This window comes from Podarcis muralis, chromosome 6 (assembly GCF_964188315.1).
Source record: "Podarcis muralis chromosome 6, rPodMur119.hap1.1, whole genome shotgun sequence".
NCBI lineage: Eukaryota > Metazoa > Chordata > Lepidosauria > Squamata > Lacertidae > Podarcis > Podarcis muralis.
The window spans coordinates 20,731,697-20,754,871 of NC_135660.1; the positions used below are offsets into that span (position 1 = coordinate 20,731,697).

Below are 23,175 nucleotides of genomic sequence, written 5' to 3' on the forward strand. Positions count from 1 at the left end.
GACAAGCCAAGAACTGGTGTGAAATAAAAGTGTCCCTCAGATATATTATTCGCTCATTTTACAGGGTTTCCATTTTTAAAAGACAGATCACTGCTCTAGGTATAACAACTTGTGTGTGTGATTTGGTGAATTATGCAAAATTAGAACTAGTAATAGCTTACATTTATAAAACTCCATAAAAGTTTGGAAATTCATAAACAATGTATATCAACACATAACTGAAATAATCAGGATATACTAGTTTTACTGTGATAAAATAGGCTACAAAAATATGAATAGTTAAGCGGGATGGGCTGTGAAGAGGTCAGCTCTAAATCCCAAGTAAATATCTTGTTTATATCCTGAAGCCCTGTTTCATGCCTGCCTTGCCCTATTCCTCATTCTATCAGTAGGGTCCCTTCTGGTCTGGTCTAAACACAGGGCCACTTCACCCTATCGATCGTCTTTAAATCCCCAAGAATAATAAATTTCAAGACAACACAGCACAAACTGACTAAAGCCCTTTAATTACAAAACTGCTGAAAGGAAATCATTGATCAATGGCATTATGGGAAAATAAACTGCCCCCCAAACCAGATCAAAGTCAATGAAATAGCTGACTAGCTGCCCCATTTGGGACTTTTGCTAGATTAGTGCTCATAGACAAGTAAAAGAGGCTATACTAACACATGCTGCTTAGTTGCTTTTTGAAGCTCTCCCTGGCAGGTGTCACGCTCTGAGCATGGTTTTTGATTACTCTAATTAAATATAATATTATCAACAGATCTTCATATTGATCTCTAAAACCCCTTTATAAATAGAAAATTAAAAGCCCTGAGAGAGGGCCTCAGAGGCTAACAGGTAGGTTTAATGATTTCATCATATCAATTTTCTCTGCTGCTTCCTGCTATCGATATCACAATTAAAATAAGTTCTGATTTTAGAATTTGTGTAAGAGAAATTAGTGCTTGCTAGTTCACACCTTTTGGCTTATGCAACAAATAATGCTTATTTCCATAGAGAGAAAATATTCCAACAATAGTGAATGAAATTTGCTGTATAAATGCGAAGTATTGCAAAGAAATAGTCTTTATTATGCACTGTTATATTGCAAAATAACCTATAATCCCTTACTCCTTTAACCTTTAGCTTTCACAAGGCCCATTAACTGCTTGCATGTACACCAACAGTGCATGTGTATTACCTTTTTATTATTACAGATTCCTTTTTTTAAACTAAATTCAGATCTCAAAGCTTTACTTCAGCAAAATGATTTACTGTTCTTATTTGTAATCGCAAAACCAGAAAAATAGATATCATGCCATATATTACCATAAACACCCCCTTCTTTTTTTAGGTATTGCTTTTTTCCTGACAGAAGTCTGCTCTGCTACAATAGTCCTGCTCACCATGTTATCTCTCTTCTTATTCATTTAATATTCCCTCAGGTAATTCTCATTGCTAAAACCCAAATGGCATCAACCTGTTGTTTAGCACATCTATAAAAAGGCTAGCCTGCTGGCTAATTTACCAAGGGATTGAAGCCCTGAAACCACTTCAATCTGTTACTTTGTTTCCATGTAAAAGGCTCTACCCATGGCCATGAACCCTCCCATGTGAAACAAACAAAAATGCTCTTTTCAAGAAAGAAAAATTCAAAGTAAAAAAACATTTAATGCATGACCCTCAGATACCAAATATACTACTACAACAACTAAGTCAATCAATATAAAAAAGGTCAATGCTTGCAACAACTTCACAATTTATTTTGCTTTTTTATATTTACCACATTGTAGGTGCAAGATTCATACATTGCTAGGTCACAAAGTGCTAGTAATTGCCTTGCTGACTTCAACAAATTACATTCTAAGGATTTCTGAGCGTTATTTAACAGATGCATTTTATCACTAATTGTGAATTTCCACCCACTTTTGCAACTGGTTTCTCCTCCCTCAAGCCCCCACCATGAGCCCCCCCTCCCCAAATCTGCTCGTTCAATTTCAAAGATCTGGAGGATTTCAAGATATCTGGAGAAGATTTTGGAGATGCAGAGGGAAGGGAAAGCCCTATTTCATAAGCACATATCTAATCATGCTACACTGGATTTCACCCTAAGTCTTTTTTATTTGTTTTAACTCCACACTAGAAATACCAAAGTGAATCTGTTTCATTAAATATAAGTACAACTGTGTAACAGGTTTTAAAAGGGGATACATTCTGGAATACAAAATCAATGCTAAAGGAGTGGCGTGGAGCCAAAGCCTTAGGAGAAAAATTAATGCTTATTTATTATTTACTTAAGGCATTTGTATACTGCCCTTCCTAAGCATTTATCCCAGGACAATACAGAAGGCAGTTTAAAATCCAAAGCAATATAAAATATACAGTGAAACATTTTCATAATTTTGAGTAAGGGAATAACCAGCACATTTACTCTTGTCACATTGTTTCCAACCAATTTTTGCAATACTTGATAGAACTTTTTTTTTATGCTAGTATTCAAATATGCACTGTCACACACCCTCTGTCCTGATGAGGGTTTGCCTGGCCTTCTCAGCCATTTTATATTACCAATCATAGCCCACAATCCTAACATGAGTATATGATTCTCAGCATACCTACACCTGCACTAAGCCACCACAATTGCCAAGCCATCCAAAGAAATGGGCCGCACACCTGCAAATGAAATTCAAACAACTAGAAGCAATTCAGAATCAAGAGAACATTGCATGTTCATAAATAAAAGAAGGTAAACTCTGTCTGCTGGTCACTGGGGGTTGCTTTCTAAATAATATTTATACAAGTTATAGAAAGCCAAATCTGGAAATCCACCACTGGACTCTATGCAAATATAGACCCAGATGTGGATCATAACTGCTATTCCAAAGGAGCTCAGTTGTTTGGGGTAAAACCCAAAGTACACAATCATATTTTCAAAAAAGTTTACAGTAATACTGATTTAAATGATTTTTTAAAAAAGTTTCTTAGCTTAGTCCTTCAAATTGTAATGGTTTATCCCCTTGATCTCCAACATGACCCATGTTTTAATAGCATGTTTTCACTTATGGGGTGGAGCTAGATGGCTGGGATCAAAAGAGGCATATAATCTCAGAAGAACAGAAGTTGACACAGGTAGATCAAATTCATAGATAAGCTTTGTTTATCTCTCAGAAGGATCTGCTGAAGAGTGATAAGCAGATACCACATATGGATTTTTACTTCTATTTTTTTGGATCTCCGCCTTTAACACAAGTTGTCGTCGTATTTCCCCTGCTTTTTAGGTTACAAGAAATACTTTGAGATAAATTAATAGGATACAATTAAGGAGATGAACACAACACTTGGTACTCCCCATATTCTTTTAAGAAAAAGGAACAGCAATTCTAGTCTATTAAGGAATGACAAAGATGTGATTTTAAATGAGCGCTATCATTCAGATTACTTTTTTAAACTGTTTATTGTTCCATTGAAAAAGGAAGAGAAACATTAAGCTCATTGCTTCAACTACTACATGTTTCACCACTCGATTAAAGAAAGTAATTCAATCAGTTTGCATTTTCTCGGGACAATCTCATTCAGATAAATTTTACTGCCGTCTTTCTAAATAGTAAATAATTATTATTGTCTCAAAATGAATTTTTGCTTGCCAAGGGCAAACCATTGCTGTTATTGTAGAGCTCTGTCAGAGAAAACAAGAAGTTAAAAAGGTTATAAAGATACCATTAACATCATGGGTCTGCTTTGTCAGGACTCAAAAGTGCTTAGTAATTGAGGCTTTTATTCAGAGTGTATTAGGACCCATATAAATGGCACAGTTAATATGATGCTTTAGGCTTTATTTTGTTGCAACCTGGCATAATCACCTACAACAGCTGAATACTGTAAATTTATCTGCTGGAGAGCACAGCTCATTCTATCATCTGTTTCTAGCTGGAGTCTTTGAAGAAAATGTTAATAGCATACGGCTTAAAGGCACATTTTAGATTCAGCCAATACAAAAAATAGCAAAGTTTAAAATAACTAATTTGTCTAAGCAGCATGCATCTCCTCTGGAATTATGAGGGCAAAAGAGGGACAAATGCATTTGCCTTAATGGCAGAAGCTCATATTTTCTCAATGTTTGAAATACGGTGGTTAAAAATATAAATACACAGTGAAGTGTGACCTCAGCAGACAAGTTCAGCAATAATGATCCACAGCAACCAACACATTACTGATCAACACCATACTCAAATATATTCATAGGCATATTTCTGCTTATATACATTCACCGTTGCTACAGCATGTACACTACATTGGTATCTGAGTGCATTGCATTAAAAGGCCAATATAAATGTAATAAATCCATCAATAACTGCAAGGTATAAAAATGGCCAGAGAATCAGAAACACTGGAGCTACCCAGTTAAACTCTTGAACATATACAGATGTACTTTGGATCCCGAACGCCTTGATACTTGGACGTTTTGGATCCCGAACTCCGTAAACCCGGAAGTGATTGTTCTGGTTTGTGGAAGTTCTTTGGAACCCAAATGTCCGGCGTGGCTTCCACGGCCTCCAATTGACTGTAGGAGCTTCCTGCAGCCAATCAGAAGCTGCACTTTGGTTTCTGAATGCTTTGGAAGTTGAACGGACTTCACATGCAATATATAGAGCAGGTTTCACAATGAATTTAAGCATCTAAAAAGCATACTAAAAATCTGGATTATTTTTTTAATGTGCAGTTTTATTTTGGCAACAACAACATCAAATGGATTCTAGCAAAGCAACTTTTAACTGCAGGGTTGTGGGTTAGAGCCCCATGTTGGACAAAGATTTGCATCACAGGAGGTTAGACTAGATGATCCTCGTGGTCCCTTCAACTCTATGATTCCATGTACAATCTCACTCTCGGGCATCTATCGTATGTGTGTGTGATATATACTTAAATGCAAGGAAACCCACCAGCTAAGATCAAATTGCACAGCTGTGAGGATGGAACTTTCAAGAACTAATATTTGAATTTCTCGGCTTTTCTCTTCCCTCCCTGGTCCCTTTCATCTTTCATATCATATCTCATTTGATACTAAGTCAGGGGGCAAGGAGTGTCATATGTTTTAACCTTTGTACCTATGATATGGGTTTATCAGGAAATTTTGCAGCGGAAAAAATTTCAACGCAAATTAAGCTCATTTGCATCAGCAAATGTTCAGTTTGCACTGGAAAATTTTCAGATGTCCAAGACAGTAATCTAATTTCGTATGCTTATTTTCCTTGTACATAGTGAGCACAGCTAAGAACTTGGATGCTTCCAAGTTTATCTACTATTCTATTTGTAAATGGTATCCCACACAGTGTTACTAATAAATTTATGAAATAGAAAATATTACTCCAAAAATAAAACACAGGAAACATTTATTGGGAGGAATTCTACCCTACATCACTACGTTTTACAGTGCTTATAAATGTTATGTGCTCTTTTTAAGTGATAAAAACAACAACAAAAGCTTCTCTTATATCTCATGAACCTGTTTTACAGATTGCTGATAATCCAAAGAGACAAGAGGAGATCTGTTTGTGTGGCTTTCCTGGGGGCGGAGGAGAGACAGGAGACCAACAAGCTGCATCTTAAGTGCTCTAGGATAACTTTTGCAACATAAAACAGATTGCTTTTAGACACAGGTTGTGTATGGATAAATAGAATGATATTTGGAACGCATTTATAAAAAATACAATGACTTATTAATAATTTTATACTTGCTAGAATAACTGTACTACTTATATACCCATGTGTCGTATTGTATTTTTTTTCTTTTTTAATCTCTTTCACTTTATGTCTGACTGAAAATACTAAATAAAATAGAAATAATAATAATAATAATAATAATAATAATAATAATAATAATAATAAGTGTTCTTTAAATCCCTTCCTCAACCAAGAGAGATTTGTTACAAAGACTCTACAGTTTTGATGGTGGGGGAGTGAGGACATAGGAGGATTTTGTGAGGCCACAGTACAGATTGCAGGCATGGGGGAAACCTAGAAGTATTAGCACTGCCCAGAAAGCAGGGATTCTTTGAAGAGACTGGCTATCTGGACCATTTCAACCTGGATTCAGGCCCCCTTTCAGAACCAAATCAGCCTTAGTCGTCGTGATCTTACTTCTTCTCAGAAGCTTTTCTTACCACTGAACATAGCATTCTATTGCAATACCCCTGTGGGAGGGGTACTCATGGACACTGCTTTAGTTGTTCTGATCCTACTATAAGGTTGGGTTCAGAGAACAGCATTGGGAAAGTGTCTCTCTGCCCCCTGACACTTGTGTTATAGGCTGCCACAAGGCACGATACAACTACAGATGCTATTTAACTTTTATATGAAGCTGCTGAGTGTGTGAATATTAGGTGGGACTATTAGGGTGTTCCTGGTATGCCGATGATGCCCAGCCCCATTTCTCCTTAACTTCTGTGACTGATGCCTGGCAAGATGGAAATACTACAGATGAGCAATTCTCATGTCTGGGAAATAGGTCAGTTGCCTGTTCTGGACAAGGTTGCACTCCCTCTGAAGTTGCAGGTACACAGCTGCAGGTACACAGCTTAGATCACTACTGGATCTAACTTTCCCATTTGAGGCCCAGATTTCCTCAGTGGTCAGCTTTGAATGGTGCATCAGCTTTGTTGTTGTTTAGTCGTTTAGTCGTGTCCGACTCTTCGTGACCCCATGGACCAGAGCACGCCAGGCACCTCTGTCCTCCACTACCTCCCGCAGTTTGGTCAAACTCATGCTGGTAACCTCGAAAACACTATCCAGCCATCAAAACACTATCCAGCCATCGGTGCATCAGCTGTTCCTGGATCAAGAGATCTTGGTCAAGCACTGGTAATCTTGTGGATAGATGACTGTAATGTGCTGTGTGTGGGGCTACCCTTGAGGCTAGTTCAGAAGCTGCAGCTGGTGCAGAATTCTGCAGCCTGATTCTTATCAGATGTTGGATACCACCAACATGTAACACCTGCATTGATGGAGCTGCCCTGGCTGCCAGTACACTACTGAGTCATCTTCAAGGTCTTACTATTAGTGTATAAAGCTCTAAACAACATGGGGCCAGTGCACTTAAAACATTGCCTTATTTCTTCTACCCAGATGGGGCGGCGGGTAGGTCCTTTGCTTTGGTCACAGTCAAACTCTACCCATGGCTAAAGATGCGGACACACAAGGCTATGGTATTAAGCAGTTTGTTTTCATTAACAAAGCAAACAGCAAATACATTTTCTGAAGAATGAAATGAAGCACCACGAGACAATGCAATTCTGGGCTGCATCAATAGGAGTATAGCATCTAGATTAAGGGAAGTAATAGTGCCACTGTATTCTGCTCTGGTCAGACCTCACCTGGAGTACTGTGTCCAGTTCTGGGCACCACAGTTCAAGAAGGACACTGACAAACTGGAACGTGTCCAGAGGAGGGCAACCAAAATGGTCAAAGGCCTGGAAACGATGCCTTATGAGGGAGCTGGGCATGTTTAGCCTGGAGAAGAGGAGGTTAAGGGGTGATATGATAGCCATGTTCAAATATATAAAAGGATGTCATATAGAGGAGGGAGAAAGGTTGTTTTCTGCTGCTCCAGAGAAGCGGACACGGAGCAATGGATCCAAACTACAAGAAAGAAGATTCCACCTAAACATTAGGAAGAACTTCCTGACAGTAAGAGCTGTTCGACAGTGGAATTTGCTGCCAAGGAGTGTGGTGGAGTCTCCTTCTTTGGAGGTCTTTAAGCAGAGGCTTGATAACCATATGTCAGGAGTGCTCTGATGGTGTTTCCTGCTTGGCAGGGGGTTGGACTCGATGGCCCTTGTGGTCTATTCCAACTCTATGATTCTATGAGTAATTGTCACCATTAGACTGACCTCTGGAAAAGCCTCAATACTGGGAATTTGTAATTATCAAGTCTCTTACTTTGCAACCCTAGCACTTTTTAAACATCATTTTTGAATGACTAATTATAACAGACCAAAACTACATATTCAACTAAACATACATATTAAGGAAAGAACCTATAACATACCAGGAAAGAGAGAAAAGGCATTAAAATATTTACAGGCTTGAGATAGTGGCTTTTTATGCAAAAGCTGCAGTGAGTAATATGAGTGTTTTGAGAAAATATGCCTTTGCAAATGTACAATGTAATATCTAAAGATTTATTCAGCCAACACCTCATAATCAACTCTAAATCTGAAGGGACATAAATGCATTTCATCAGAGATGAAAATCTTCAGTGACTGCTAAAATGAGAATCAAAAATTATTACAATCTAGTAATTTGGCTTGCAGCATGCATTAATCAGAAATCATAATAAATCCACATGCTTCTTAGACAGCACATTAGTCAAACAGTTTTGTATGATAACGACATTGACTAATGGGCTCCAACTTAGAAGGGTCAATCATAAACTCATCAAATGCTTCATTTAATTTCTTAATTTGGACAAACACAATTTGTTTATGGGAAAGATATCAGGTGTTCATGAATGAATAATGGCTAGGAAACCAAACTCCATTAATCAGCTCTTGATTACAAATGACTCCAAGATTGTTTATTCTAATTTCATTCATTTGGGTCAACAAAGAAAATATGAGCAAATGAAACTATTTGGTAAAAAATGGCACTCTTATTTCTCTGTATTTAATGAGGTAGTGATAAATACTGTTTCAATAACACAATGATTTTATTACCTACGTTAAAAGCATTCTTGTTCAACAGAGAAATTAGTTCAGATGATTTATAATGAAAGTACAGAGACATAAAAACAAAGCTATCCTTTACAAGTAAATAGGTGTACAACTGCATAAGATTGTTCTGTTCTCAACAAGACCGACTTTCTACTGTAAATTGACTGAGGCAAAACCCAAATGTGTCAAAGCCTTGCAAAGAGACAGGGCAAGCAGAGATAATCTAGCACGGATGAGCAGAATTTCAATTACTATCAACTGCAGACCAGATTATAGTAGACCATCAACCATACCTGGCTTAAGAGCAAGAAGAAATCCTCATCTGTCACAGCTTCCATGCCTGATATGCTACCCGATCCTCCCTTGCATGCATTTCTAAATTCATGAGAATTTGTGGCAGGAGGAGGACTTCATTTTGGGGCCATGAGCAAATCTGAAATGAGTGAGTGGCAACAGCAGCTAGTCCAGCCAAATTTGACGTGATAGTGAGCAGAAGAACTGGCTTGCTGGGAATCTCTCAAAATCTGGCACGCCTCTAATTGGGGCAGTGTGCTTGTAACAACAGTGGTAGGACGGGCTTCTCACCCAGCATTTCCCTGGGTCAGTTTGGTTCATTCCACCAGGGACAAGAGAAATAGCCACATACTAAGTGACAGCAGGGAGGCATAACAACAGCAGCCCCAGAAACACAGAACATAGAAAGTTGTGTTGCATGAAGTCAGACCACTGTGCTCTTCTAGCTTAGTACTGTCTACATTGACTGGAAGTGGTTCTCCAGGTTTCAGGCAGGGTACACTCCTAGCCCCACCTGGAGATATGGGGGATTGATGCTTTACCACTAACCTGCTCTCCCATTGCACTAGGGACCAGTTTCATCTTGTGTGAGGATAGCCTGTTTTTCCTGCTGTGCTTCTAAGTGAGGAAGTTGTATACAAGTGAACTGAGTTCTCTCCACTCTGTATCATGTACCTGTGTGAATGCCTCTGTGAGTGTCTTTGCAGATCTGGCTGTCTCGGGGATCCTGCAGGCCTCTTCCTTGAACATTCAGGTTCAGTGAGGGGAAATGCTTGTGGAATGTTCTCCCAAGGAGGTTCGGCTGGCACCTTTAGGCGCCAGGCAAAGAGGTTCCTCTTTAACTAGGCCTTTGCATATGGACATCCGATGCCCTTTTAAATGTGCTGTGGAAGTGGAGATTATTGGTTTGTTGTTGTTCTGTTTTTTATTATGTATAGGTAGATGATAGATAGATAGATAGATAGATAGATAGAGTTTATGTTGTGAACCGCCCTCATATCTAGAGGTATAGGGTGGTATACAAATTTAATAAAACAACAACAACAGCCCTTTTCCTTATAGAGATACAAGGGAAAACATGCAGGCAGTATTCTGCCCAATAATTCAGCATGAGGCAAACCTGCTCTGTTTCCATAATTCTAGCCAGTGAGTTACAACAGAACTACGACTGCTGAAGGGCACTTTCAGGTTTAATTGCATTAAACATTGCAAAGTTTTATTTTAAAAATCAGTAAGTTTTTTAAAAATATAATTTTGAATAGATCAGTGATCTAAAACATTTCCCTAAAAATATTCTTATTCTCTGAGACAAGCAATAATCACCATTCCATAGTTTAAGATGCAGATTTTGACAGATTTCACATTCAAAGAGTGCCTCTATAGTGCCCCTATACATTCATAAATTTTATGCATGGCCATGAGAAAGAGATCGTGTACTGAATAGATTGAGTATTTTTTAAAAATAAACAATGATGCAGACATATATACTATAAAACTGTGACCAAAACCTCTCCACTGTTGCTTCTTTTGAATAACAAAACTGAAGGATGATAAGCATCCAGAGATTTACAGGGGAGTTACATCACTGCAAGTTTTAGGATTTTAGAGAAAGAACAGTTTTTATAATAAATGATATTTCTTTGCAGATAATAAGAGTTCTCCAAAAAGTTAATGCAGCTTGGAGACAGAAAATGCCCAAAGCTTTAACAGAAGACTTCTCTCCTCTCCTCCTGTTGAGGCTCAGTCCTGCTTCGTGGAAAAGCACAGAGAACAGGAACAATAGAAGTGTGATGTTTCTTTGAGTTCCCAGTGCTGACTACTTGCCATGTATGTCCTGGCATTGGCAATAGGATCCCTAGCTCCTAATGCTTGATGATTGAGGGAGGGGGGTCCTGCAAAGGAACGCCTTTCCACAAGTATTGGTCTAGTTGCCATCGTCTGAAAGAATCTTTCATGAATTTGGAGTGCAGAATTCAGCAGTGATGGTTGTGAGCTCTATCTCTCTGGAAATGGAGAAGGAGCCCTGGAGTGGGTGGGAGTGGTGACATGTACAGGGCAAGATGCCTATGGCTGAGGCCATCATGTCCAGGAGTTGGGATAGCTGCATGATGTCCACTGAGTGGGCATGCAAAAGAGGACTGATCATGGATACCATCCTGAGAGAGAGAGAGAGAGATGCAATTCTGCTTCGTATCCATCAGTGCTCCCAAGTGCTGAAGTTGGTGGGAGGGAGATGGCTCTTTGAGGAGTTGAAAAGAAAAAAGGTTGTTTAGATGGGCTAGCATCACGTGGAAGCTAGCATCACGTGCCTGTGAGAGAGAATTGTAGAGCAGAACAAGAGGTTGTCCAGGTAAGGGTATGCATGTACACCCTGAGGCTGAAGACTCAATACTAGTAATGGAAGTCATTGTAGAAGAAGCAGAGCAGCAGTCAATTTTTTGTGAATAACAGGCTGTGCAAATAGGACTCCTTTAGGTCTCTTCAGGCTAGAATGTCTTTTGGGTGGAGAGCCTCTCTGATGGAGGATAGCATCTCCATCCTAAGCTTCCAAACTGGTTTAGAAATTCGAGGTCAAGTACTGCATGCCAAGATCCATCCTTTTTTGCTACCATGAAGAAAACTGAATAAACACCAGAGTAGGTATCTTCTGAGGAAACTACCTTTGAAGAAACCTGGAGAGTATCCCTCCTGCTGGTGACAAGTGGAAGGAGTCCAAACAGCTGCTGGAGACCCTGGTGAGTGGATGGAGGTGCACTGGGAGTGATGGGTCTGCTGGGATCTTTCTTGGAATCTGGGACAGTTCCATGAAGGCTCACCACCAGTGAAGTTTCTCCCATGTCTGGAGGATCATGAAAGTACTGGAAGAGACCAGAGGATTGTCTGGGGAAGCATATTTTTTCCTTCTTCTTTGTGAGTGAATGAACTTTTTGTTGCTGGTGGTTTTGACCAGCACTTCCTTGAAGTCTGCCTCCCACAAATTTGGGTACTTCACTTTTGGATAATTCAGATGTGTTATCAGCCAGCACAGTCTTCTTCTTTTTTTAAATATTTTATTAAGGATTTTCTTGTTTTACAGAAGTAAGTGTAATGCCTCGCATTTTCCCCCTGTAACATTTTTACAAATCCGTTTCATTTGTTGAGACATTAGGGGGAGAAGAAAAAAGAAAAAAGAAAAAAAGGGGGTGGAGGGAGGGAAAATGGGTGGGGGTGGGGTCGGGTGGCGATGTTTCTATTATGCTTAATGTATGTAGAGTTTGGTGTCAGCGTTGCTTGTGTTGTTCACTTGTGTTCCTTTGGTGGTGAGAGAGGTTGGGGTTGGCCTAGGGTGTGGTTGTTTATTTGTAACTGGCTGTGGTGATCTTTGTTTTCGTGTGTGAGTGGGGTGGGTGGGTGTTTTGGATCAGGTTAGCCATATTGATTTGTATGCTGTTGGTGGATTACTGTCATTGTCTTGTTGGGCTGTGTATGTGATAAAGGGGAGCCATACCGGGGTGAAGGCGTCTTCTTCTGTTTGTCCCCGTGTCAGTTTCAGTTTATTGGTTAATTTTTCTAGTAGGGCTGTTTCCCATACTATTTGGTACCATTGGTCCATGCTTACTCCTGACAGGTCTCTCCATTGTCTGGTTAAGCACAGTCTTCTTGAGTTGTATTACTTCAGTGAGAGGAGGCTTGGATGTAGTCATCTGAATATATGAACATTGCTGAGCCAGAAAGCAGCAGCGGAGGGGGGGAAGCCTGGAGCAACCCAGAAGCCTTGTGGGCATCTTGGTCCTTAGAGGCTTGAAATGGAGGGGGGCACCTGAGCCATGACAGCAACTTCCATGTATGAGGATAGGGTCTCCTGCAGAACTGACTGAACTGAAGAGCACAGTGGTACTCCAAAGGGCTCTCTGCCACTTGCCATGGACACAAACAATAGAATGAGAGTAGTGGTCCCTTCTTCAAAATTGCCATGGCTGCCACTTTCAGCTGCTGATAAAGGCTGGAGAATCTCAAGCAGCTGGACACTGCCATGGCTGTCATTCAGTGCTGCCCTTCATGAGCATTTTGATTGCCCAAAGGCACTTTGGAGCACAAGGCAGGAGGAATTTTCCCCATCGAGAAACATGGTTGGAGAGAGTCCTATCTTGGAGTGGGGCAGGGAAATGAAGGCAATGGGGAGCTAAGGTAAACGGGGCTCTCATTTTTTAAAGAGCCAGACACTGGGGTCCTCCTCCGAGGGCCTTCTAGCGGTTCCCTCACTGCGAGAAGTGAGGTTACAGGAAAACAGGCAGCGGGCCTTCTCAGTAGTGGCGCTCGCCCTGTGGAATGCCCTCCCTTCAGATGTCAAGGACATAAACAACTATCTGACTTTAAGAAGACATCTGAAGGCAACCCTGTTTAGGGATGTTTTTAATGTTTGATGTTTTGTCATGTTTTTAATATTGGGAGCCACCCCGAGTGGCTGGGGAAACCCAGCCAGATGGGCGGGGTATAAATACATTATTATTACAGTTGTACCTCTGGTTACATACTTAATTCGTTCCGGAGGTCCATTCTTAACCTGAAACCATTCTTAACCTGAGGTACCACTTTAGCTAATGGGGCCTCCTGTTGCCGCAACGCTGCCGGTGCACAATTTCTGTTCTCATCCTGAGGTAAAGTTCTTAACCTGAGGTACTCCTTCCAAGTTAGCGAAGTCTGTAACCTGAAGTGTTTGTAACCCGAGGTGTTTGTAACCTGAGGTTTGTAACTGTGTTGTTGTTGTTGTTGTTATTAATAGGCAAGAAACAGATGGAGAATGATTCAAGGCAGCTATGGGGAGAAGAAAAAAGTAAAGAAAGGAGTGCTCAGTAAGGAGTGAGTATGAGCAAGAGGGGAGGAATAAAGTCTTCAGTTTAAGCTTTAGGTATTTCCTGTCTCCAAGCTGTACGGGAAGCTGCACTGCCTGTTTGGAGACCTCTGTCATCCACGAGAGAGATGCATTTGGCCTAATTTTATAATCCTATGCACTCCTAGCATATTCTTGCTTCTGAAGAATAATGCTTAGGACTGAGCTGTATATACACAAAGTAGGCACTTGTACAGAGAAATGAAACAAGTAGTATTTAAATATAAAATATGTAGCAAATGAAAGACCTTTCCCCACAGAATAACAATTCTTTCTTTAAAAAATGATAAGGGATTCTTGTTGTTCTGAATCACCATCTCCATTGCTGTGCATTAGCTCAACAGCCTATATATATATAATTAATTTTCTTGGCAAACTTTGCTAAATACAAATAGATATAAATAACTTAAGGTAACCACAAATTTGTATTTGACTTGAGATCAATGACAAGCATGCAAGATTCAGCTGCACATAATTAGCACACATTTGCATCAGAATAATTTATACCATATGTTACAACATTTGCAAAATCCTATAGTTATAATCTAAGCATGAGCTACTTTTATTTGGAGCTACAAAAATTACAGCTAGAACAGCAATTCTGAAAAGTTTGGGACCAATTCTGAAATCAGTAAGGTCAGCGGGAAAAATGATTAAAAACACACACAATACCCCATTCTTTAATAACTAGGCCAACCTTGTATCTGGAAAATAAAATTTTAGACTTTACCCACCACTATAAAAATAGAATATTTGAGGTATATTTTCTTTTGAAATACTGCATTATAATTCTGTTAGTCATCTAGACCTAATACAAGTTAGGTTAAAGTATTAGGATTTCAGATAATTTCATAACTGATTTGTGGTGTGCCTTTTGGTTATAGAGATGGGACTGAAAAATGGGCTTACCATGAACCAGTTCTGTGAGAGAACCACCATAATCTCAGATCTCATATATGCTCCTATTGTATTTCACATGCTGCCTGTAACCCATCTGTGCTACAGCAACCAAAGCATATTGCTAAGTTTTTCAATGGAAATTAATTTCAAATTTGATCAATTTTAATCTTTATATTTCAAAATATGGAGCCGTCAGACCACTGGCCAGTTTAGCCCAGTATTGTCCAGAATGATGGGGAGTGGCTCCCAAGGCAATCAGGCAGAGGTATGACCCATAACTTCTTACATAATTTTTAAATATGGGATTGGACTTGGGACCTTATGCATGAACAGTAAATGACAGTGAATGGACACTCTTGTGTTCAGAGTACAACACACAGGCCCTCTCTTCACCCTTCCCATCAAGAAAGCAACTTCAACAGCTCAAAATCCATGGGATCGCTAACTAATTTTGCCAGAGGTTCACTATGAGAGTGGAATGGGGTGCAGTAAGCCAAACTTCAAGCTCCTGTACCCACAATGGCTAGCTACAAAGTGTTGCCAAATACCATTCCTCCATATTCCTCTTTTGCCTTTACTTTGGTTAGACTGGAAAGGGAGTGGGGGAGAACCAGATTTGGCTCAATTTTCCAGTAGCTGATCCTTCTTCTAAATAGCTGGTGCTTGAATCCTGGCACGATGGAGGCACTGTAGGAGAGTGGTTTCTGTGTCCAAGAAATCGGTCAACTGTACTTCCCCTGAAGTAGCGGGTTTGCTGTATGGGGTTGCTTCTGGATCCAGCTTTTTTACTAGAGGGCCAAGTGTTGCCTCAGTGCCTAGAAGCACCTTTTATTGGCTACAACTGGCACGACAGCCACAAATGTTCCTGGGCTGAAAAAGCATTAGTTCGTGCACTTCAAGATTGGATTACTGCAATGCTCTTCACGTGGGCTTCCTTGCATTTGATTCAGAAGCTGCGGTTGGCGCAGAATGCTGCGGTACAACTGCTAACAGAAGCAATTGTTATCATACAACAACTCTGCTCAGAGACCTGCAAAGGTTGCTAGTTTGCTACTGGGTCAAGTTTAAGGTGTTACTCTTAGTATATAAAGCCCCTAGCAACACGGGACCAGTTTACTCGTGAGATCGCCTTACCCCCATATATGCCAATTCAACCGCTTCAGTCTGTAGAACTGGCATGCCACAATACGCCTTCTACATTTGTAGGAAATCAATCTTTTAGTGTGGCACTACGCACACTTTGGAACTCCCTGCCTATGGACATCACACAGGCATCTTCACTGTACTCTTTTAGGCACCTTTTGTTTAGGCAAGTTTATTCACACAAGTAGACTGTTAACAAGTCTTTTAATCTGGTTTTCATCTTATCATTCATTTTAACTATTTTCAAATGTTTTAAATAGTTGGTTTTAACTGTGCTTTACAGATGCTATTGTTTTATTCTTTCTGTAAACTGCTTTGAGGTTTTATAGCAATCAAGGGGCATTGTAAAATCAATCAATCACATCTTAATGCAAGCAAAACGCCACATTGCCACTCATTTTTCAGAACTGCCTGCCTCTGGGACAACTTTGAACTGTAGACTTGCAATTTTCCACCTATTTTATTCTATTAATAAAATTCAATTTTGGGGGAAAGTTTTCCCCTTGTATTTGTTGCTCCATCCCTTAAACTAGACATTTCCATTTTGTACAACGTACAGGAAAATTGTACTATTTCCCTATTTGTTACCACCTACCTTAAAAATGGCTTTGCATAACCATTGAACACTGGAAGAAAAAGGCCACCCAATTTAACTAAGCAATTTTCATTAAAGGAAAAATAAGCAAGAATCTATAAAGTAATGAGTGATCCTATTAGTTCCACCAGACTAAAATCATACAGTCTACGTATGTGGTCTTCTAAGCCACATCTGTCACGAACCATTTTGGAACCATGGATTGTAGACCACTTATTAGGAAAGACTGAACAAATACAGATTTGTCGTTCTTAAGAATTATTTCATGAAAGACTGGAGACAACCATACAAGAAATGCCCTAACACATTTGCAGCAGCTAACACTAATATATTTGTATTTTATCTGTCCAATTCATTTATAGGAACATTTTCTTTTTTAAAAAAAAGTGATGCAGAGTTAACTGGAACAAACTGGCTATATAATCACAGGATAATGAGTTAAACAGCCAAACAGGCAGATAAGCTGTCAAACAGCTCCATTAAATATAAAACATTCATTATTCCTCTGTCAGTTTTTACCACATATTGCTAATGTCATATTAACATCTCTATTCTGAAGTCTGCTTTAAACTATCAACAATTCTGTCTTTAAAATACAGTATTTTGCATGCTCTTTTAGAAACAGATTTGAAATGCAGATTCCACACACAGATCAGACAGGCATTTCAACTCAGGACCTTTGAAAGCTCACATCAATCAACTTTTGTAATTGTCTTTATAAGCAGCAGAAGAGAATCTTACCAATATGGCAGATTTTCACTATGTCTTTATATGGTAGTAGAAATTAACAGTTCACAAATGTTCACATCTATTTTATTTTTTTCCAAAATCGCATTCTTAAATAAAACCACAATTATTCAAAATATGTTATTTTATAAACTATTAATAATTTCTTATCAGAATAGGAAATCCAATTTTTTTAAATGCTGCCTCTCAAGTGTTTGAGAGACATGGGATACATTTAATATACCAACAAGCACGAATCCTTTTATGGTTCTCTGTCATTCAATAATGAATTCTGGAAAAGAAATCAGAGACACCCAAGTGGTTTGGCAACTGTAAGTGACAGAAGCTATGCTAAATCCTCTGTTTACACTGGGGATTAGCTGAGTAGATTGTGAGCAGCAAACTGAGCTGTCCATGGTCAAGGGAACCTGTTCCTTGTCAGCCTATAGGGCACAAGGACAAAACATGGTCCTGGTAGGAAGTGACCCATAAACATATTCCAACGAAGGATTTATACAAAGCCAGTCTGCCTCATAGAAACTCCATATGACCATTAACTGGACTCCAAGGCTTGCCAGGAGGCCTAATTACAGGTCTACAGAGCCCAATAACAAAAGCTGAAGAGCTTTAGCCTAGGGATGATCTGCTTTATACTGACTTGAGAGAGTCCATATAGAGTGACAAAAAGAAAGAGGTTTAGCTTTAAAATTCTCCCAAGAGAGACAGCATTGTAACTAAGCTTGGAAAGCGCACATGCAACATACTTCAGATAGGCTTAAACATACTACCCTCTCAAAATTAACATTCAGCTACTGCCTGCTTAACATCTGCTAAGTTGCTGTGATATTGTTAGACTATGCTAAAATGGCTTTCTTCTGTCTAACTATTGAGAGGGATAAGTAAATAAAGTCACTCAAATATAAATTTATAGTTGATAGCAATAATCCTTTCTGAGTGGCAGTTCTTACGAGCACAAAATTAGTTTCTTTAACAACTCATTAAAAGCGCTTATGTGACTTTAGTTATTACCCTTACTGTGTAAATATATCTACAGTCTGTCATTAACATGAAATCTCTTACCAATATCCAAGCAATATAAACTAGATTTGTGCTCTTATAAACACAGATTAGTAGTTTAGGCTTCTTGAAGGCATTCCTTACGTAAGTTCCAGAGTGACTGAGTAGTTATTAAACTTTATATAAAAATTACCTGAAAACACCATGAACATGATAAATAGACCAGGAACATGAAGTGCTTTCAAATACACAAGCTAAAACAAATAAACCCCAAAATACTATCCCCAAACTCTTTTATATGTGCCTTGAAAACCTTTGTCTGTACTTTAAAAATCAAACTGAAATACTCAGAAATTCAGACATTTTTGTTGAACATTCAGATATGCTAATGATGTTGCACACATTAACACATGCAACGGTTACTAAAACAGAAGAAACTTTGTGTGAACTACGAAATACCAAACTAAAGTATATGATTACATATGCTTTCCTAGGCTAACAACTTGCTACTTGAACTCTAGAAAAGTTTAATATTTTAAAACATGAAAGAAAACTTATGAAACATAAATGAAGATCTTAATATATGTTACAACCATACAACTAAATAGTCATGTGTTTGTGTGTGGGTATGTGTGGGGGTATAAAATTTTCACTCCTCACAGAACAAGAAAGCATAAAGAACAAAATGTTGATTTCCAATATTGTTCAACATAATCCCTAATTTTACAAAAGGAATCCAAGGGACCGTTTATGCACTTATTCTTTTCAATGTTTAAATAAAAGTTAGAAAAGAGATTTCAAATTTCATGAATAACTTTAATGTATTTTCCAATCCCATAATTCATTTAAGAGTAATCTGGACCTAAGGTTTAAACTCCCATTTTAAGTTTTTTAGATTAAAAAGTGTCACAAGAACCTCAAATATGCCTTGAAATCTACAGGCTTCTGATCACAATGACAAAAAATTCATAGTATCTTTAATACATTCTCGAGGTGTTAAATTAAAAAATGAGGTGTGACAGCTCAGAGCAGTATAAACAAATTGTGCTTTTCAAGGTCTGCCCTGTCACATCTACTTTATAATTATATGCTTCAGAGACATATTAAAAGAATGGGAGAACAATGCATACGTTTCAAACTATGACGGAGAAGATGCTACACTGGAGAATGTGAGCATTTATTGGAAAATGGAAAAGAAAAGAAAAGAAAGTTTTGCTTTTGAACAAAAGATTTCTGCAAAACAGCATCCCCTACAATAGTTACTGTATATTCCACCATTAGGTTCAAATACTAATAAGAAAACACAAAGGCAGAAAAGTAAAATATGTTCTTATATGAAGGAGTAGATAGTTTAAAAAACCTTCGGTTTTGTCTTTTAGGCTAAGGTATACACTTTTTTTTTTTAGATCATTATCTCCATGATCAGCTGCTCTCTAATGTTTTGTTGTAAATAGGAATGGATATAAATAGAGAACTGTAGCACCTCTATTAAATATATTTAAATGGCAGTTCTGCTAATTGACCACACAATCCAAAGTATGTTTATTCAGAAGAAAGTTCCATTACGTTCACTGAGGCTTACTCTCAGGTAAGTGTGAACAGGATTACAGTCTCATTTAGTTACTGTACTGCCATAATACTTTATGTATTTATTTTTAAGAATTATATCATACCCTTGGTCAAAAGACCTCAAGGCAGGAAACTTTTGAATTACATGAATGAGCCAAAATATAAAAACAAAACATGCAATTTTCAGTTAAAATACTACAACGCAGGTCAAAAGATTTCATAACTCAAAGGCCTGGATGAAGAATAAAAGCTTCACCTGGCACCAAGAGATGGATAGGATCAGAGCCAGTCAAATCTGAGGAGATAAGGTACTCCAAAATTGGGTGCCATTGCTGAGGGGCACTAAAACAACATTATTACTTCCATCCATTTACTTACCAGCAGCTTCAAGAACCAACTGTAATCTAGCTTTCGCCTGTTCAGCCGCGGACTAGAAAAAAGGAGGAAAAAGGAATAACTATTATTTTTTAATTATCAAACTTGCAACCTGTCATTTCTCCCAAAGGAGTCCAAGACAGCAAACACCAAAATGATAAAACAGATGATACTATTAAAATTAAAATATAAACATATTTAAACCATCTAAAAACTTGTTATGCAGTCACATACTCTCAGAGCTGATAATTTCAAGGTGGGCAGGAACAGTATCTTCCAGCTGCCAAATGCCTGGGTAAACACAAATGTTTTTAAATTCCTCCTGTAAGTTAGTAATAAGGGACACAGATGCATTTCACCAGGGAGGACATTCCACAAACAGGGAACCACCACTGAAAAGTCCCAGTCACAGGTCAATGCCAACTGGGCAGCAACCAGCAGCACCACTAGCAAGAGGGTCTCCTCCGCAAAGCATAGAGTCCAAGATCAGAGTTAGAAACCGATATATATAAGCTAGGAATCAAATACCACCTTAAACCTAGGTTACGGTCAACACAACAGAATGTCTATTCACCAGGGCGTTGGACTAGATAACCCTTGGGGACTCTACAATTCTACAATTCATGAGCAAAACTACATTGCTTAGCTGTAGCTTGCTCTTACAACAACAACAAATAATAATAATAATTCTTTTATTATACGCCGCCCATCTGATTGGGTTGCCTCAGCCATTCTGGGCAGCTCCCAACAAAATATGAAAAACACAATCAAACATCAACCATTGAAAACTTCCCTGAACAATTCACTTGCCCCAGTATGCAAGAAGGAGAAACACACACATTGGAAATGGAAATGGTATTAACTATGAACTAAGGCAAAGGTTTTTAAACTGTAGCCTGTGAGTTCCATTGGGTGACCTGGGGAAAGGCTGCAGCACAGACAAAGATACCTGCACTCAGCCCCGCACTTACTTCACTTAATGTGATGATGGAGGACTAAGATGCCCAGCAATGGGTCCATACACCTTTTGCTGTGCACAAGTCAGCTGACTCAATGGAGATGTCAGTCACCAACCTTGTGCCCAGAAATTTCCACATAGTCACAACTGGACCTGCATCAGTAGCTAAACATGCCTGGCACCCAGGAAATTTCGAACAGTGCCCACCATTTATATTGGTGAAGGTTTGCTTTTGGTACTCAGGTCCCAAGCCATTGGACAAGGGGAAGAGAAATTTCATTACAATCAAATGGTATATAAATCTTGTTAAATCACTCACTCAATTAATTGATAAAATATTGCCAACCTCTGCTCCTTGGGCTAGGGAGCAGCTGGGCATGCAAAAGTCAAAGCTCACACCCCACACACATCTTAATGCAAGCAGGCATAAATCGTTGCATGAACAGAATAAGTTACTCAGCCTTACATTGGATACAACCCTTATATACACTTGACATATATTTAATAAATGTAAAAGCATGCAAATTTCATTTTTTATTAGCTAGCATTGAAAATTGTTCAAAACAATGCTTTGGTAAACAAAATAACAAAAATGATGTGACCTGTTTAAAGCTAAGCAAGCGGCAACAATATATAAACATGTAAAGGCAGCACTGCATCATCATTATCAATACTGACCAACAACCAGAAATAGAATTCAGCATTCATCTTATGTATTGAGCCACAGAAATTGCCTTTATACTGCTCAACTGCAAAATGCCGACCAGTCTGTTCAGATAGTCTAAGGTTTAGAATCTAAAACACTGTCTCGAGTGTACAAAAGCCTGCTCATGTGAGCAGTAAGAACGATTATTTCATATTTCTCTGGACATGTAAACTAGTTTGCCTAATGGTGCCAATTAGAGCATCTTAACTGGCTCTATGTCAACAACATAAATTGTCTCCAGCTACACAGAATTGTGTCTATTGTAAAGAATCCTCAAGCTGACCTCATGCCATTTTGAAAGTATGCAATGCACCAATCATGAACTTAACCATCACTATATTTGCCTGCCTACTTTTTTACGACTCCCAACAAATTTTGCATTTACATTACTAGTATTCTGAACAGTTTGCCTTCTGCTAACACAGCCTTATAAATCCAGATGTGAATATTACAAAACGGACCCAGTAACCCCAAATGGACCCTATAAAATCAACTAGAAAAAAAATTATTAGCTTGTAATATTACAACTGATTTATATAAAGCTTTATAATAAATACGTAATTTTAAATGGATAGCAGTAATTGTTTGTCTTACTGTTGGCCATGCTAGAATAAATTGGGAGCAATCATTCTCTTCAGCTTTATTCAGTTTACAATAATTGTGCCAGTGTGGTTCAGTATATATAACAACAACAGAAGGATAAGGGGGAAATGAAATAGTGTTTTGTTTTGCTTTTGTCCCCAAAGAAAATTCTACAATAGGTCACATCTGAAAATAGACATATTGATTCTATGATTCATTAGGCATAAATATGTTAGTTAAAGGATTTGGCCTTATAGTACTTGCTGTATTTCGTATATATAATATAGTTGATATATAACACTCGCTCTATATACAAAAAGATATATAAATATTATTCTTTTTGTAAAAATTCCAGAACTTGATGGTTTTCAACAGCCCCAGTGAAAAAACAAACGTATGAAAGAAATCAATTTAGGTAATAAGGGCTCTTGGGGGGGGGGGATCCAAGCAGATAATAAGAAGCAATCTGAGGAAGCTAAATAATACTACTTAAGTCCCAATAAAGCCAATATACTTTTAATATCAATGCTAGAACACCCTAGGTACCCATAACCCCCACACAAGTTTTTGTGTATTTTTATATAAACATATATTTGTTTTTAATCTATAGCCTAGTTTGCATGTCACATTAAGGCAAGTACAGTGGTACCTCTGGTTACAAACTTAATTCGTTCTGGAGGGCCATTCTTTTTTTTTTTTAAATGCTTTTTATTGAGTTTCTTTTCTTAGAGTCATAAACACAGAATAGAA

General features: G+C 38.4%; 1 protein-coding gene across 4 annotated transcripts in view; it reads right to left on the reverse strand.

The window, feature by feature from the left end:
* The window catches only part of RSRC1 (arginine and serine rich coiled-coil 1), a 177,005-nt gene that overhangs the window by 63,097 nt on the left and 90,733 nt on the right, over positions 1 to 23,175 (reverse strand). For all 4 annotated transcript variants that reach the window (XM_028731398.2, XM_028731399.2, XM_028731396.2 and 1 more), the window contains exon 6: positions 20,183 to 20,234. In XM_028731398.2, coding sequence (XP_028587231.2) covers positions 20,183 to 20,234 — 52 coding nt within the window. The remainder of the gene's footprint in view (positions 1 to 20,182; positions 20,235 to 23,175) is intronic.